This window comes from Populus euphratica, unplaced genomic scaffold (genome assembly GCF_000495115.2).
Source record: "Populus euphratica unplaced genomic scaffold, PopEup_1.0 scaffold250.1, whole genome shotgun sequence".
Lineage (NCBI taxonomy): Eukaryota > Viridiplantae > Streptophyta > Magnoliopsida > Malpighiales > Salicaceae > Populus > Populus euphratica.
Genome location: NW_011500005.1, coordinates 475,201 through 494,126, shown reverse-complemented (window position 1 = coordinate 494,126; position 18,926 = coordinate 475,201). Strand labels below are relative to the sequence as shown.

At 38.0% G+C, this 18,926-nt stretch overlaps 2 protein-coding genes across 6 annotated transcripts; both read right to left on the bottom strand.

Moving 5' to 3' along the window:
* Positions 1-700: 700 nt before the first annotated feature.
* Positions 701-1,476, bottom strand: LOC105141139 (uncharacterized). The gene has a single exon (XM_011048261.1). It carries the CDS (start codon positions 1,425-1,427, stop codon positions 891-893), a length of 537 nt encoding a protein of 178 aa, XP_011046563.1. The 5' UTR covers positions 1,428-1,476; the 3' UTR covers positions 701-890.
* A 4,467-nt stretch (positions 1,477-5,943) lies between these two features.
* On the bottom strand, positions 5,944-18,742 carry LOC105141138 (P-loop containing nucleoside triphosphate hydrolases superfamily protein). 5 transcript variants are annotated; one of them, XR_845322.1, is made up of 23 exons: positions 18,363-18,742; positions 17,878-18,262; positions 17,337-17,453; positions 17,162-17,241; positions 16,775-16,921; positions 16,517-16,665; positions 16,270-16,400; positions 16,007-16,129; positions 15,840-15,913; positions 14,657-15,241; positions 14,424-14,535; positions 14,193-14,330; positions 13,354-13,680; positions 12,886-13,159; positions 11,563-12,782; positions 10,987-11,389; positions 9,971-10,899; positions 9,801-9,866; positions 9,595-9,720; positions 8,460-8,704; positions 7,235-8,367; positions 6,591-6,782; positions 5,944-6,557 (listed from the first exon to the last, which is right to left on the bottom strand). XR_845322.1 is itself a non-coding variant. In XM_011048259.1 (23 exons), the coding sequence occupies exons 1-23, from the start codon at positions 18,479-18,481 to the stop codon at positions 6,772-6,774; spliced, it is 6,810 nt and encodes a 2,269-aa protein (XP_011046561.1). In that variant the 5' UTR covers positions 18,482-18,742; the 3' UTR covers positions 5,944-6,771. The 5 variants fall into 5 exon arrangements, 4 of the variants coding, with proteins under 4 accessions (XP_011046561.1, XP_011046559.1, XP_011046562.1 ...); XM_011048259.1 differs by having other exon boundaries at positions 5,944-6,782; positions 13,354-13,448; positions 13,533-13,680; XM_011048257.1 differs by having other exon boundaries at positions 5,944-6,782.
* Between the last annotated feature and the right edge of the window lie 184 nt (positions 18,743-18,926).

The window sequence follows — 18,926 nt, the reverse complement described above, 5'->3', positions numbered from 1 at the left end:
TGTTTAGAATCTCATCAGTATCTCAATATTATATATTTAGACATGCATTTAGTTGATTAAGTCTTCCTCAAGAATATATATAGAGGACTCAATTCTATCATTATCATCGTCTCCAATATTATAATAAAAAAATCTTTTATCTCAATATTTCGATACTAAACTATTCAAAACATATTGTGTTCATTAAAATTGAAAATATCATTCAATTAATTCTTTCCATAATCTCAAGATATAGCGGATTGCTTAATTTCATTACTAGCATCCAAATGATACCTAAATATGTACATTAATAAATAATCCAAGTTTAACCATCACATGCTAGCTCGTAGTGACCATTGTAAATTCGCATGCATGTTCCAGATATAGTAATTAATCCGCAAAATTACCAATTAATTAATACAGAAAATGCCCAGACTGTGAGTGTACGTGCTACGTACGTGGATATACACACACACACACACACACACACACACACACACACACACACACACACACACGCAAACTCCAAAAAATCAAATTGAAGTCATAAAAATCCAAAATACTTTGCTCTGAAATACATGGTACGTACGTAGTTACAAGTACGATGTATATATACTACCTGTATTATCACATTTATACTGCTATCCGAGTATATATATATATATATATAGCCAGTAACAGCTATGTATATATATATATATATATATATTTTTATTATTTCTTAATTTTGATCAACATAATATAAATCTACCAGCTTAATTAATTATTCAATCCTAATTAGAAATTGGTACTCCTCTCTAACTGTATTCCTTGTAGCAGGAATCTCCTCTCCCAAAAGGAAAGCAAAAGCAAGTAGCCTCTAAGAAGAGAAAAGGGACGGGTCTTCGATGATCCTGTGTAAACGTTGTTGATCACCTACACATTTGTGGATGATGAGAAGGTGTTACCTCACAATCTGGTGATTGTGAGTAACAACCAATCATCTCCTTGGCCGTCGACTCTGAATTTACAGGCCCTAACTCATGCAACAAGCTAGCATCTTTCTTCTCTTCAACTACCTTCAAGATCTTCTCAAACACAGGAACTTCACATGGTATCTTTAACACTCCCTCTTGTTGAAACCCAAACTCCTCTTCGGCCTCTCGCAATAGAATTCCAAAGGCTTGGTGACCCAAGTACTCTGTAGGGATGATATACCTCTTCAACTCCTTGCCAACACAAACAGCAAGGTACCCTTTGGGAACAGCATCATTTGACGACGCTGCTGCTGACGATGACAAATCTGTGAAGGAGAGTGTTCTCTTTAAGAACTTGATACTCTTGCTGGCATTGCTGCTGCTGCTGTTGTTGTTGTTTTTGGGTGCACTTGCTGCCTTTCTCCACTTCTTAAGGATCTGCTGAAGCCGAACGATGTCGCTGATCTTGTTAGACTTCTTTGAATGATCCATGAGAGAGAGAGATAATAATTTTCTTTGGTAGTGTTTGCTAGAGGGAATATGTCACAAGTGGTGGGTGGTGGTGGTGGTGTTTAAAGAAGCTCTATATATAAATATGTGGGTGTGGGTGTGAGTGTAGATGCTTGATGTAATGATTTTGCAGAGTATTTAATTCCCATATATGCAGTAATTAAATATGGTAAATCATTGGAGTTAGGGACGTCGGTAGTGATCAGTGCAACTGTCTCCCTCAAGAATCAATCAAAGCAGCTACACTTTTTACTCTCTCTTTGTTTAATCCCCCAAGACCCAGATGGTTACTTTCCACTTTCTTCCAATATATATATATAGATATATATATGTGCGCATTAATGCTATCAACTTGATTGATTTCCTATTGGATATCTGCAAATAGAAAGAACTTTTATTAAATGTTGTCAACAGAAACAATTTTGTATCTGTTTATTGGATTTGGGGCTGCCTTGAAGATCGTGGAAGATGGCATCAATCATGTGAAATGCTCGTTATTTTATTATGGTTACCGATCAAGAGGATACAATAATAAATAAGCAAGCAAGCAAGCTAGGAATTGCATGCTATTGGCACACACAGGCACAGCTTTTCCTAGTTTTGTACATGAAATATGTTCGAATTATCCTCTAAAACCTAAGACCTTTCTTATTCACATCGACCTATCTTTATCCTCCCTCCTCCTCTGTTTTCCAACCTGGAAAAAATGATTGTGAATGGTCAAAAGGATTTGGCATCTCCCAATATTATTGTACGTAGAGAATATCACTATCTTTTTCCCTGGATATTTTCTCACTTTCTTCCTATCGAAAATAATATCCTGTAAAAGAAAACGGCTTTGCGCACCTACTATAATGTAGACGTCATACATTCTCTGCACACCCAGAAAAAGGACACCCCTCTCCTACATTGGATTCCAATGATTTCCTTTTTGGTCTTTGATTGAATACATAGATGGTGTTAATTTTGGGAAATGAAGAGATCATATACTGCGAGATGGGAATGGTGGCTGGTGGTCCAGTTTGTCTTGCGTGTTAAAAATAGTTTAATTTTACATGGATAAAGTAAGCGCGCGCGGGCATGTATATACATATATATATGTATGTATATGTACACACACACACACATATATACATATAATATCACAATTATTCGGACATTGAAACAGGACAATGCAAGGAGTCTCTTGTGAGATTAGCATAAATGGTTAATTTAGGGTTTCTTAAAATTCTCAGCTGATAGCAAAACTGAAAATTTATTTGTAAAAGTAGGATAGTTTCATGGAGATTGTAAAATTACAATGATAGATACATTTTTCGAGTCTTTTAATTCACAATTAATCGCGTATATTCTCAATAAACCACACTATTTTTATAAATAAGTTTTTAATTGTGCTATTTTAATAAAGCCCTTTTCTTTCGTTGTGCTAATTAATTATTTTAAAAAAAAAGACCTGTGTATGCTTCGAAATCTTCTTTAGAATTAATGAAGTTTAATTAATTGATGAGGTCAACTTCGGGTACGTCTCCGTTCACACATTCTCGATATAGAATATATATAGCTGGGTTAGAGGGAGGTAGGGAGGGAGGGAGGACGTAGAGCAAATAAGGAAATGGAATGTGGATTCCTTGGGCCCATTTTGACTAAATAAATAGATAATGGGGGTGATTATTATTCGGTCAATGGTCAAAGAAACTGCATAAATCGTACGCTCTTATTGGAGTTGGGTACGGGGTTAATTTGTTTATTTGTATTAAATTAATCTTTTTGTTTTTGTTTATTGATATGAATCCACATGGAAGAGCTTAATTAAGAGAGTTAATGAGTGGTGCTTGGCTCGTCATGAGGCATGAAGCTTGCCTTGGAGATGAGATTTGCAGTAGTTAATCTTCTTCATCACATGCACACGGCCTTCGCCCAAGAGTCAAATTAATTAGTTATCTGCAAGAGAGAAATATCCATTGTTTTTGCCTAATTACGTACGTACTAATTGATGATGGTCAAGAGCACTTATTATTATTATTAGATCAAATTGATGAAATCAATAGACAATCACATGGTTGATAAATCAGAGGATATATTCGCTGTGCAAAATTAACGCATGCAATGCATGGCGGATACTCCTGCAGCTAAACGACGTGCAACCATATATAGAAAAGGAACAGATAGATATTAGTACTGTACCTGTTTACAATATCCAATATCAACTGGATCGGGGAAATGTTGATGGGTGATGATCACTCTCAATTACCAAATAAATGATCATGCATGTACGATCGATCGAGCTTTATTCCATCATGGATTTAAGATTAAGCGAGGATTTAAGATGATACATTATATATAATTATATGTGATCAGGGATCCTAGCTAGCTAGTGTGTGTGTGTGTGTGTGTGTGTGGGATACATGCATGCAAGCACAAGGGGCATGCATGGCATTTAACTAGGAACATAATTAAAGGTGGTAATATGGGACCGTGTGAGGACGTTCCTCGAGATGGTTGCTGCCAAAATAATGAAACTGAAGGCCGGATGGAGCAGCAGCTGCATGACGTAGCAAATGATTGAGCGAATAATGGGGTCGTATATATATATTCAACGATACAAACTCATCAATATTTAATGTTTAGGCTCGTTATGGCGCTGCATGCGGCAAATAATGCAAGCGGAGGGAGGGAGGGCGGTTTCTGAACATGAATTAGATAGATAGAGGACTGCAACAATATTGCAAGCTGCCATGCCTGACCCAAACAGCTCCTTTTTGGCCTTTAATTATTTGCAACTCTAACTGATCAGCACACACGATGACTGCAGGACAGCAGGAGAGGCGTGCATGCGGTGCTTATAAATCCAATCATCAATATGTGCCCTTTCCAATCATTCATGCATGCACTGCCCCACCAAATACTGCAAATAATTATTTTGGGTCCATATATACTGCATGATTTCATCTCTTAGTTACTTGAATAGGCATGTGGGGATCATAATGTACACAAGGCATAGGCCAACTGACTGACTGACTGAGGGTTTATTTTTCCCCACCCCGAGATGAAAAAATAACTCATAGCAAGGGTTACTGGCTTATATATATATATATATATATATATAGAGAGAGAGAGAGAGAGGACCACCAATCAGGACTTGCATAATAGCTAGATCGATCGATGGATACATCGAGTACGTGTTTTTTTCATGTTCGATAAAAAAAAAGAAGAAGAAGAAAGAAGGTACTGGGGGGGTCACATGCCAAATATGAGCAGCTAGCTAGATCATATATATGAACATCACATGCTCATGTTTCTTTGGGGATCATGAATATTATTTACTTCACCACTAAGATAGATAGATATGCATGACATAATACATGTATTTACCCCATAAAATATCTGTCATTTTACTGCATATAAATTTACCATGTAGTTTTACTTCATCGTTTTTGTCCCCCCCGATTTCTACGTACTTGTGGAACAAGTCAAACAACTTCAATTGCAATACATCCAAACTAATTTAACGCTGTGTGCAGGTCCAAGAGACTGTTAGTGTACAATCTCTACAAGTAGCTAGCTATAATATTTATATATGGAACAAAAATGGAATAATCGGTTGAGATCTAGATGTTTAGCTTGCTCGGCAAGTGGGCCTCTTTTATAGAGAAGGAAATAAGGGGGGTAAAAAGCTAAACTGCTATATATATATATTGTCATATTTGTGTGGTCTGCATGCATGTGCCTTCACTCGCTGGCTACTGTTGTATTAATACACTAATTAATTAATTATATTATATTTCTCATTAATACACTATCTGGAATTGCATCTGCATGTTACTTAACACTATGTACATGGACGTTCCCTAATGCAACTTGTACGCCAACCTCTCTCGACCTCGGCCCCTCTTGTAATCCCTTTACAACGCCGGTATCATACCTTACAGTGTCTCAATGTTGCGGGTTGTGGATTTAAATTTGATAAAAAATTTAAAGAAATTAATTAATTAATTAATTGTTTTGTTCAAATTCAATAGCTTAACCGAACACCACCATCTTACCAACAACACTCTCGTGGCCGGATGGGCAGGTGTGAATTAAAAAATGTTGGTGAGACAGCCAATCCTCTCTCTGGTTGGTGGAGACATGAAGGGAAGGGAAGGAAACGTAGAGAGCATGAGAGGAGCTGTACGTCTTCTGCAAGGGTACTACACGTGAAATCTTGCACTTGACCAGATGCATGCCTCGTGTTATTACTGTATGCGGGTTGCCCCGAAGGCAACAAAATCTAAGGCGAGATATCTTACCGTCGTATTCAAATCATCCCTTCTCGTTCATGGTCAATCACAGCTTTGATAGATCCAGTTACCTTATGCTCACGGTGCTCTGACGAAGGTTGCATATGCCTTCCACAGTACAGTGTTGTCAGCTAACATTCAAGATCAAATCTACGAGAACGAGCATTTTAATGCATAAAAACACAACAAACATAAACGGCAAGGAAAGAACAGGGATCTATGAAACAAACAGGACGGGCTGAAAGCTATGCTCATGGATCATGAACAAATCCGGCATTGACATATCCTCCTGCTTTTTACTTTGAAGCAACAGCAATAAATCTTGCAAATAAACACAAATTCTACGACGTTTAATTGCATCAAACATCAAAGCAATACATTGACTGGAATATTTGCAGAATGGTTACACCAAACAAATTCCAGATCCCCAACATCTTCACATGCTGGGAAAAAAACATGATAAATTTGCATACATTATTTTAGGGTGATCAGCATGCAGGACCGAGAGCAAAACTTACAAGAAATCTGAGCTTTCACGCTAGGCATTGCTGAAATCCCAAGTATTTACAAGAACCAGTATGTACAGGGTTTTGGTCGCTCGGAACAAGGTATCATCAGAGAGGCACTATGAACTAGATTTTCTAGACAAAACTCACCCGGAAAAAAACAGCTAGCAAGCGTATGCAGTGATGAACCAAAAATCAAACTTATCCACAATGATCAGCCACGCTAGTATTATTTCTATATTTTCAAGACCAATGCTGTATTGCCCTGGGGGTCTGCGACAATGAACCACAAGACGTAAACCAAGCTTATCCAATCCATGCTTTACCTTGACATTCAAGATCAAGTAGGGCTTCTTCACTTTTACTACAACTGCCCCCCTATCTTCCTTGTAGCTTCCAAAAAATTACAGGGATGATAAATTAGGCTTTCGCTAAAATCTCAGAAATGGAATTCAACTTCACCATACCGTACTGGGATCACAAAGATTCACTTTTACTGTGGTGCTGATGGCTCTGATTTTGCAATAAACCTTTTTCAGGTCACCACGGACCTGCCAGAAGTGAAATAAGAATGGCAGGTGAGGAAATATCAAGCATCTGCACACAAAAAAGCTACCTCAAACAAGCTTTTCAGGCAAACATCATGTAGAAAATGGCATTGGGTTGGTTTCAGCCAAGTATTTTAAAGTGATATCCGACAACATCACCACTCACACAAAGTATCCAGTTTTCTCTTTTAGAATGTCTGAAAATACATCCAGTATAGGATTAGCAGTTTTTCTCATATAACTATCAGTAACAACCTGCCATTTAAAATCATCAAAATCCTAATTAAAAGAGATGGGGGTGAATTTGAAAAAAAAAAGTTCAAAACATCTAAGGTGGAATTGTATTTTCTTACACTCCTAAGAACATGTTTCAAGTCGAATATGTCACTCATACTGAAACTGGGGAGGTTGGGACAGATTTCCAGTGCTTATTACAGAAAAAAAGCAAAGTTTACCTTTTCTTGTCTTGGGTGGTCTGATTCCACCACTTACAACTGAGGTTGGAGAAGGAAGCCTTTTGGAAGACATAGATTTCGTTGATGGTTCTGACTTCTTGGAGGAAATGAGAGATGAGTTTAGGATGGCCTCAACAGCTTCACGTTGCTTTTTCCTCTTTGTAATTACATCTACAGGATTAGGATCTCTACCATCATTGACCTCCTTACTTTTGAGGCTGCCTTCAGCTGAGGATGTAGAACTGTCCAAATTCTTCTGGCTTCTCTTACCTTCAATAGATTTCTTAGCTCCCCTCAACAAGCTCAATTTCAATTTTTTGTGGCCATCACCCAGTTCATGTTCAGAACGCTCCCTAGTACTCTTTGAATTTGCACAATTATCTTTCTTACCAGAGCTAAGTTTCTTCTGACTTCTGTCTGTGCCCTTGCTTTCATCACCAGTAACAGATTCCCCTGGAATTATAGACTTGTCATTGTTTGAAAGATCCATTTTCCCTGGAAGATCATGTTCCTCTCTGGCTTTTCTTTTGCTACTCTGGACATAGAAATCCTTACCATCTCCAGCAACAGTACCATCGCATCGAGTAACGGAACGAATAGAGTTTTTATCCCTGTACACTTTCTGTTCATTTTGTTTGCCTAGTTTGCCGCTGCCTCTAAAATTTTCAACATGCTTTGACTGTCTTATACTCTCTATCCTGCAAGTATCCCTAGGAGCTGTTTTGAACAAGGATTCATATGGCTGTTTCGCTGAGATGACCAAGTTTCTCTCTTTAGCATCCTTTACTAGAGCTGCCCAGTTCCAGTTCGTCTGCAAGCTCCTCGCATTACCCAAAATCCAAAGGGAGAGCTTGGCTCTTGTCAGGGCAACATTCATCCGTCTTACATCAGCAACAAACCCAATACTGCTGGAGCTCAACCCATTAGTAGAGATACTTGAGTTAGCTGCTCTAACAGTGGAAAGTATCAGTATATCAACCTCTCGGCCCTGAAAACCATCAACAGTATTGAACTCCATATCAGCGACTACAGATGATCCAAATGCACTAGAAAAACGAGAGCGCAGAAGTGAGAGCTGGCACTTGTATGGAGTTATGATGCCAATTCTACCACCAACAAACTCGGATGGGTACCTAAAGAAGGTATTTAAATTATATTATTCATGAACAAAGAACTGAAACGAAGGAAGATGTGGTGGTGCTTTCTCTGGAAAAGAAATGGATACCTCCTTTTAAAAAATCGTAGTAATTCAACTGCAGCTTCAGCCTCACGTTCATTATAAAGGGACGATGCACCAGAATTTTTACCGCGAAGCTCCTGACCGTCCATAATGTCATAGAATAAATAAGGGCCAAGAAGCTCAATCTCATGAAATGATGCTGATTTGTTTGACATTTTCTCTCCATTCATCAACTTGCAATCATAAAAGTGCAAGGAGGGAAACCGGCAAATCTCCGGGTGCATCCTATACTGAAACAGTAGGAAGTTGGCAAAATCAGTACAAATATCTTCAAATTTTCATCAAATTCTTGTATTATTTTATAGCCCCATATTTTCATCAAAGAACATTTACTGACAATATTTTCACCAAACTAACCTGACTGCAGTTGATTGCCAAAAGAACACATACCTTTAGTCAAGCATAAAGTTTATGCAACAAGTATTGGACGAGAAAATTAAACAGAAACAGGAAAATACACACAATAAGAGAGTACATCAAGAAACATGATACCATCCAATGATAGAAAAGAAAAAAAAGTCAAGATGTGAGGAAATGTTAATATCAGCTAAGCATAGCCTTTTGCAGGTCCCTAAAGCATTACTGCATCATAAAAAGGCTATAAAAACTATGCCATCCCACAACAGTTGCCTTGAGGTGAGCATTTCTTTAACTCAGTGTATTTAACCCAAACATTCATGGCAGATTTACCAACTAGCTTTACTATTGCTTAACATTCAAAAAAAAAATTGCAATCAGCCAGAAGAAAATGTTATGAACTAAATGTCCTAGAAACATTTAATAATTTGTTATTGTTGTTATACTTATAGCGGATGATAATGCAATAAAACAAAGCACAGACCAAAATATTTCCTGTGAACACCCTGCATCCCGTGTGATAATAAATCTGTGGTTGCAACCATACCTTTAAAAAAAAACATTGGAAAAAAGAAACAAGCCCAATATTCCTATTTCACAGCTTTCCAAAGCACATAGGTGAATATTTTGACAGTTAATATCCGACAGCCCAAGCCCAAAAGTCAGTTCTCGTTAATGATTTCAAGCATTTAACCGTATCATTAGATATAGAAAACACCGTAGAATTTAAGTCAAGTTTTGAGGGGGAAAAATCCAGGCTCACCTGTTTGGTAAGCATGGTTACTGGGTGACCAGCCCTTTGTAGACGCTCAAACATGCTACATTCATAAAGAAACTTGCTTGCAACGTTAGAGAGAACTGTTGCAGGAAGCTGCTTTGGATCACCAACCTTGCATAAAAATGACAACATAAGTATAACTACTAAAATATACAAGATGCCTTTAAAATAACGGAGCACACAGTCCTTACCATGATGCACTTTGTCCCATTCGACTTTAAAAGTTGAAGAGGAATCAAAGTAGCAGGTTCCAGTGCCTGCAAGAGATGAAGAAAGTTTAAAAATGAAGCAATGAAAGGAATGTTATGCAGATAAAATGGGTAACTTTAAAAAAACAAACAATGAGCATAATGATTTTTACCTGAGCTGCTTCATCAATGACAACTGCATCAAATAGGGTATGTTCAGATGGACAAGCAAATTTATAATTTGACATAGATTCAGAACAAACTGCGTAGAGATCTCCACCACATCCACTTAATGTGGTTACCACTATTTCAGCATCCTTTAATATCAACTTCCGCAGCTTATGTTTCATTGCTCTGATTTCTTCACTAGTTTTCTTCTCTTGCACCTGAGCAGCACTAAGATCTTTAAAAAGTTGTTTCTTTTCTTCATATAATTTCTTTAGTGTGATCTCTAATTCAGAATCTGACATTTGCTTTGTTTCATCCTCTTTATGCAATTCATCTTCCAAAGAATTTTTGAGGTCCAAATTTCCATCCTTCAAGTTAGCCCGCTTAGCCTCATAGAACCTAATGCAATCAACTAACTTTTCCAGATTAGAACGCAATGCTGCAGAAGAGCCTATACCTGAATCTTTCTTAGAATCACTCAAATGCATCCTCTCTTCAGCAAGACGATTATCAACAAGTGTATCGATAAAGAATGGAAGTGAATTTGGATGAACTGTTTTTGCATTGCCAACCCTTACAAGATATGGCTTGTACATTTTCCCATCATTGCCATAAAGTCCTTGACTGGAAATTCTTGACACCAACTCATCAACAGCAGCGTTTGATTGGGCACAGATTAGCACCCTTCTCCTAAAAGAACTTTCCACAGACTTTTCATTTCTTTCCACGTCCTTGTTTAACTGCCTAGCCAATGCTGCATCCTGCCAAGCCCTGGCAATTGCAACAGACTGGTTAATCTTTGGCCTTGAAGTAATGCACAAACCATTACCTTGTTTCAAATGCCCCTTTAGAGAATTTTTTGTATCCTTTGTTCCTTGTAGTGAAGCAAGCAAGCCACTGACAATGGCCACTATGGTTCTGGTCTTCCCAGTCCCTATTCAAAAAGAAAAACAAAACACATTAGGAACAAAAATAAAAGGGGTTAGATCCACTATCAATTAAGCCATGTTGAAATACAAACCTGGAGGACCCTGTATTAGAGACAGATCAAAATCCTTCTTCAAAATAGTTGATCCAATCGTGACACTTATAGCTTGCAGTTGGCTGTCATTAAAAGATGACTTCAGTGTCTGCTGCAAGGGCTGAGAAAGATTACTCAGACCTAGTTCTCTCGATTCATTATTACCAAGAGAATCATTGACAGGTTTTAAGATAGCTGAAAGGATGGGAATGCCCTTTATTGATGATAGAGCCTGAAATTCTCTAAGTTGAGGTGTAATGCTCATGATGCGACTTGCATGCCATTTGCTACGATCGACAAGTTGCCTCCTAGCTTGATTTAAACGCAAAGAACCATTTAGAAAATAGAACCTGATGAGGAGTATACTTGACCTTCTTTTATTCTCTCTTTCGCGCCTCTCCACCTGAGAATCGAACAGGTTGCTTTAGCATAATATAGACATATAACCTAAAACTTATAAACTTGGCAGGATCAAAACAAATCTGCATCTGTATTCAGCAGACAAGAAATTCATGATATGTACCCAGAACATGACACCAACACATCATTCAACAGAATGCTAGAGATGTAAAATACCTTTCCAACCATATGAACATCATGGGATGCATTTTCTGGAGCTTCTTTAGTTAGCAAAAGAAGGTCATTTTCAGAAAAGCTTCTAGATGATGTAGAATCACTTTCATCGTGGACAAACCGGACAAGATGAAAGTCATCAATCCTTTCAACAGACAACACAGATAGACTGCCATAATACATCTCCTCCCATGAAGACGTCTCCAAAAAGGAACTGCGTAACTGTGCTTTAAACTCCTCCAAAACAAGTGGCCGGAAAATGTCAACGTATTGTTCTGGTGATTGGAAACACACAGGAACCTCCTTTAATCTACTAACAGTCCGATTCTCATCTTTTCTTGCAGATGCTAATCCCACTATAGCAAAGTAATCTATTTCCAAAATGGGTCTATACCATTCATCAAGTCTAGGAGGCTTGAATCTTTTAACTCCAGCCTCCAATCTCTGTAAATTTCCCAATCTATTCCCAGCAGGCGTTTTAAGTTGAATAACTTGTCGTTTAGGAACAGTGGCAGTTAACTTTGTCAGATTAAACTGCTGCTGCCTCACAGATTTTACTCCAGCCTCTGGTGGATCCGCACCAGTGTCACGCACCAACTCCTTCAGTATTGAATCTCTTGTTTCAGAAATCATGCTGCTGCCAGCTTCATTCAAGCTTTTTGAGCTGACAGACTCGGGACTCTTCAGATCAATTCTACATTGGGATGAAAGAGGAACATTTTTACTGCATTTAGATCCACCTTTTGATTTGAGATGAGGAGGTTGTTTGCCTCTTAATTTATCAGAATCCAGCTTCTGAGAAGTGAGACTGGTAATGTCTAATGCATCTTTTTGTTGGAGGTCATCCAGTAGATCCCTTGAGGTTTCATTTCTAGATCCCTTATTTTCAGTATCAGTCTGTGAAACACTTCTATCAGCAGGAGCAATTTTCTTGCTATCCAAACTTATTTGACATGAGTCAATTGTGGAAACAGCCACCTTAACAGGTGAAATTTGTTTTTCAGCTTCATCATCTGAAACTACAATCACATCACTTTTATTTCTCTTATCACTCACTGATACTGAGTCTAGAATTTGAACATCAGCATCCTCTACAGGAACAGGAAGCACATCTGGAGCTTTTGGATTTGAAGTGGTCATTACATTATCAAAAGAAACTCCCTTGGATAATGCAACCTGAAGGTGTGATACTTGTTCTGTCAATTGATCAATGCTTATATTATCTGTATAAAGAAGACATAAAACATCAAAAGAAAATGAAGCAAAATGATAAATAATCAACAGCGTGAAAAAGAAAGCAATATGTGCATAAATAAAAAAGCTCACCACATGAAATAAGTTTTTCAATGGCCCTGACGGTCAACTCAGAAGCATTACTGCAAAAGCCTTTAAGCAGATTGAGTAGATAAATTACTGTTCGCTTCCAGTAGACAACTACAACTTTAAGCGATGACTTTCCCCAGTCCATCAGATCATAAAGCCATCCAAAGTTGGATGGATTTTCCACCACCTTTCCATTATCCCATGCATGTTTAAACAAAGGTTGGAAAAGTCTCTCAAAAACAACAGGGAGGATCTCAAGCACACGGACACATGTCATCTGAAACAAGAAGAGATAAAGAATGCCTACTCAATGTCACTTGTCAGTTAAATGGCAGAGCTGATTTGATATCTTCAACAACATCAGCTAATTATCTACAAGAAAGTAGCGTGAACACTGACACACCAGACACATCCAGCCACACACACAGAGAGGCTAAATAGAAACATTCATTAATGTCAACTCTGTAATACCTGACAAAGACTGTAATCAATAAATGCCTTTCCTTCTACCAAGAACATCCGAATTGATGGCCATGCAATTCTTGATAGTAAGTAGCGAAATTTCTCTTGCAATTTCAAGTCATCATTTAATGAATGTCCATCAATGTTTGAACAAGAAGAATCAAAGACCGGATGTGTCAGAAATCCACCTTGGGAAGAGTACTTTCTGATTGTTGAGTCATCAGATGAATTTTGTGGCAAATCTGGTTTATGTAAATCCCCTTTAATTAGTTTGCACAGAACAAAGAAAAGATGTTGTAAAGTCTGAAACTTCGATACAACAGAATCCAGTTGAACCTGTAGAAGTGCAAAATTATTAAACAAAGCAATAAAAAGAATCTGGTTAAGCCATAGAAGCTTGAAAAAAATGATATATGAAAGAACATAGAGACCAGATTAGCAGCAGGCAAGTCAAGGATTGGACTCCACAAAGGTACTTGAGTTTACAGTCATTTGCTGTTAACAGAATATCAGACCCTTTTGTACAAATAACTGTCACAAAGACAGCAGCCTTTTCAAGCCAACTATTGTGAACACAGTCAAAAAGACCATTGCTTAGAGAGAGCACCAGGGATGAAAAAAAGAAAGGGACCACTTAGAACCTTGAAAAGCATGCATTAATCCATTTAATCAAGTAAGTGTGTACAGAAATAAATTTTATATATTTGATCTGACTGAAATTAGATACAAGTCCTTGGCACAATGCTTGCTTTATAAAATTATGAAAATGGAAGGAAAATAAAAAAGCAACAAAACATTAGCACTTTCAAATGACTTACACAAAAGAAATGTTATCAGTGACCACTCACCACTTTCAAAGCATGTCTCAAGCCTAAAAACATGGCCGCCAAAGAAGCACCGCTGGAGCAAAGAAACTTCAAACCACATGCAAGACCCCGTGTGCTTGAGACCTGCTCCAAGATACATTTGCCAAATTGTCTCACATCCTGCATCAAGCAACAAAAGATTATGCGCAGATACTCACAGAAGACCAATCACTCACTTGATGTTGACCACTATGATAAATGATCATTGCATACATCATTAGAATCCAAAAGTGAAAGGATCAAGCTCTCTGCCATGCTTGGCTCCCAAGTCCATTGATTCCGTAATTCCCCTAGCCTCATTAGAGCTAAAAAGTGTGTGGTTAACCTGAGGAAGCATCCAGAGTCATCAACCAAGAATGGACTGGCAAGTCTAGTATACACCTATAACATGCGTTGCTATAGCATGAAGACATAAACTAACAGTAAGATAAAGAATTGCCTGATACCTGTTGAATGTTCGTATTAAAGGAAGATGCATCACTGACACTTTGATAGAGTTTTTTGACTCCTTTCCAACCCCACCATCATCAAAACCTGTCGGAACCTTCCACCCAAATGAAGTGGAGATTTCTGTGGCTGAAGTAGAAAGCCAGGTTCTAACTGTTTGCACACTGGTTTCAGGTTCTACCATTGTCAAATGAGATCGAGCCCAGAAAACAGCCTTCAAAAATGGCAATGGAAGGACTGATGGGTCCATATCAACTAAAACATCAATCCATAACATGGGAATGCACATCCATCCTCTGTGCTCTTCAGAGGCGATCTTGCTCTGTGCACTGAATACACTCCAACATATACCATCCGTATCTTCAATGTCAATAACAAATGGAAGCCTATCTTCATCTTTAACATCATCATTCAGCTCAAGACAAATGTTTGTATCAGCTTCAATAATTGTGTGGTTACTCCACATTGTACTTAGCAAGGCAGCAGCATCAGAAACCAAAATAATCTGTATAAGATCAAATGCAGGTTGCCGGAGAGCACTATGAAGTGATGAATCCTTCAGAGTTGCCACAAGTGAAGGGCCCCTGTTAAAACGATTGCTATAAGTGATCCATGCACATTGATTCCTCTTAAGAGCAGTCGTTCAATCAGATTATATTAAAGCATGCATAAGTGAAAACCCCCAACCATCTTTTTCAAATTCTAAATCTTTATAACATTACATTAGGAGCCTTCAAACTTCACACAAGCAGGAATTTTAAGTGACGAAGAGATGCCAAAGAGAAGCAGACAATTCAAAAAAATGTATGAATTTTCTTCTTTGCTCCTTTTTATAAGGAAAATGGAAAGTGTAAATCCCTGAGTTCTAAAAATAGAGGTAAAACAGCACAGTGAATAATGCTTCAAAAAAAAAATTATCTTCCAAGAACCTCCACCTTTGACAGCATATGATTTTTCCCATAAAAATCTCTCCCCATACCTACTATCTCTTTTTCTAAAACATTTCTAGCCAGACTTAAAAGGCAAGTCCAAACTTAAGCCACGCCATATCTTCAACCCCTAATTCCATGGTAAAATCCCTGAATATTAATTGTAGGAAAAATATAAAAAATATTATCAATAAGGAAAAGGAGCTTCCAATTTATGACCATCGACAAATATAGAGGATTCAACGCTACATACCACATATGAGCACATTCATAAGGGGGGCATGGTGGGTTCATCTTGTAACCTCGGTGTATGATAAGAAGGGCTATCTGAAACGGCAATTAGTAATAGCATTAATGAGATAAAACAGCATAACTATCCACAACAGAAACTTAAAATGGAAATCTAGAAGTGATAAAAACCTTGCATGCAAGTTTTCTTGTAAGAACATTGAAGTTGCTGCTCACGGGAACTTGATGGAGTAGGAAATAAAGGAAGTGCCTTCGCTGCTTTTCATGTTCCCCATCTTGCAAAGCCTCAAGGGACTGGACAGATAAACTTCTGCACATCAGTAATGTCAAGAAAAATACATGGCACAATTAATTGTATAAATGACAAGGGGAGTAAAGAATCATTGATGAAGGGCCCAGGGTAAAGAAGATGGCAGGATGGTGTCCAGACATGCCTGCAGAAAAGGTGGAAAAAGATCTAAAATGTCTTTATGGATTTTCTCATTTCGAGTATGGAAACACTGGCCCAGTAATGTGTTACGCATCACACTTGGAGACAACGTAGACCTCAGCCAGAGTTTGCAACCTTAAGAGAAACAAAGAGCAGGAAAAGGATCACTCCATCATTAAATCAATACTAATTGAAATATAAAAATAATAACTAAATAAAAGAACACAGAAGAAGAGGTACTTCTGCCTTACCAAGCATTTTGAAGAGTTCTTTCAAACAGCTTACTGCATGAGAAAATTCGGCTGAATCACCACTGATATGGTTGAGCACAATATCAAAAAAAATGGGATAGCACTCCAGTATGCCTTCTTCAAAAGCTGGAGGTTCTAGGAACTCAAGTCTTCATAAAACAGAAGTGTAAGTATCGTCATTGGGAGAGTGGAAAAGAGACAGAAAAAAGAAAGTTGAAAGAGTAGTTTAAGGTTAAGATTATAGTCACCGCTTCGTACAATGATGTGATTCCAAGCCATATGGATAGGCGCTCCATCTGTGCTCTTGGCCTCGAAGTCTTAGATGCTGACGGCAGTATTTCTGTCTCTAAAAACCCAATAAATTTTTTCAGTAACGGCTGCAAAGGTTCCAAATCTGTTGCTCCCCTACACAGAAACAGGGTATATTAATCAGAAAGAATATATAGTGAACCCTGCATCCCCAATTGATGTTGACATGACTAGAAGGTAGCATTTTTGCAGTAAGGATGGCCACAATCTGGAAGATGACAATAGTGCTTCATTCATGACTTATAGATCATATAATGTGGTACACCAATGATTGTAATCTTTCATGCAAGTAAAAATTCCAATTAGATTGTACATGTTATTTAATTTAAACAGTACCTCAATTTCTCCATAGATCGTGCTAAACGTCTACCAACAGTGCGTACTCTTCTATTCAGAAAAAGCAATGCATAAACACCCTGAAACATCAGATGTGGCCTATGAGAATGGAAAGAAAGACAGGGATAAAGAAAGCAACGGAACTGTGTCAAGGCAGACTCGGCCAACAAAATACCGGAAACTGTTGATGTCCAGATAAAGCCAGTTCATGCATATTATCGACTGCTTCGATGAATAATTCAAATTCAGATAGCAAAGATTGATCATCCAGTAAGACAGGAAACATCAAGACCTGTGATTCAGTAAACAGCAAAAAGCACACAAGCATGCAATCGCCATTCCAAAGAAAAAAGATTAGCAAAAGCTGGTTGGAAAAGAAATCAAAGAGCATTTTCAAAGAAGAAACACACAACTCTTCTCCCTTGTTCTACCTAGAACCCAGCAAACCATAATATACAATTTGGATACTAGACATCTGAAACGATCACAAAGACTCCATTTTTTTTCCAATTAAATAGTTATTATACTCAAATAATTTTGAGAGCACTCCTATTAGTACACCAACTATAAAATTGCTTACTTATATGCAATGCTTGAAGCATAGTGAAACTTTGTATTGGCATCTTTCATACATGTCATCAAAAGGTAATGAACATTAAAGATTAAGCAAAAACCAAAGCAGAAACAAACACACCAGTCCATAATAACAATGATACCTCATACATGAGACTAACAACATCAACATTATCACGCAAATGATCACAGTCCTGCTTCTTCAATCTATCATTAATCTCTCTCAGATGCTGAGTCACCCTTTCCTCATCAATACTCCTTAACACCTCAAGAAGTGGCCCAATAGAACTCATCTCGTACTCCTTGTCATACATCTCTTGAGCGTGATGATGCTGAGATACACACTGGATGCAATGCCGCATTTCACCAGACATCCTCTTCCACAGAAGCCGGAGAGGAGAGTCCGGCCGGTCATCTTTGTAGTAATTGTAAAATGTCTCTAAAAGTGGGCCCATCAAATCAAAATTTCCACACCATATATGTTCTTCTCCGGGCAAACTAATCAAGTACTTAAATGTGTCTGAAAACCTATAATTAAGAAATAAAAAATAAAAATAAACCTAATTTAACAATAAGAATACAGTAATAAAAGCATAGTGATATTGAGGGGAGAAAATAAGAGAGAGACCATTGTTCTTTGAGGAGGTGAAGACGGCGTCGTATGACTGGATTATCGCCATCGTCGGCGTGAACTTCTTCTTCCTCGATGGTTCTCCATCTATCTAATAATACTTCCCTCTTCACCATTTCCTTGTCTATTTACTTGTTAAAGGATCGATTAAAACAGAAGGAAAAGAAGGGCTCAAATTTCTAGGGTTTTTCTTCTTAATTGTGGAAGATTAGGGGTTTTTTTTTTTTGGGGGGGGGGGGGCATGGAAAAGGTTAGCGCCCGCTGCAGAAAGGAGGGAAATGGGAAGCTCGCTCTATTTATAGGAAGAGAGGGAAGAAGCACAGGAACAAAATCAAAGCGCCAAGAGGGAGACCAGTTAAACGACACCGTAGCTTCTGCTTGATTTTCTTTTTCAGCAGCGGCCTGGCTTATCCCTCTGGGTGATGAAAACGTCACCGTATCACCTTTAGGTACGACCCTTCCTATTTAGGAAAAATTTATAATTTTTATAAAACATATCTTTTTCAAACTTCAGTTCTAAAGCGCATACCAATCCCTCCCTTTTGGATTGAATAATGCAAC

Coding starts and splice junctions, on each gene's coding strand:
- LOC105141138 (XM_011048257.1), bottom strand. CDS start 18,481: ATGGTGAAGAGGGAAGTATTATTAGATAGATGGAGAACCATCGAGGAA. Junction 14,536..14,656: donor TTAATACGAACATTCAACAG/GTATCAGGCAAT, acceptor ATGCTTCCTCAG/GTTAACCACACACTTTTTAG. Junction 8,368..8,459: donor CTACGATTTTTTAAAAGGAG/GTATCCATTTCT, acceptor TACCTTCTTTAG/GTACCCATCCGAGTTTGTTG.
- LOC105141139 (XM_011048261.1), bottom strand. CDS start 1,427: ATGGATCATTCAAAGAAGTCTAACAAGATCAGCGACATCGTTCGGCTT.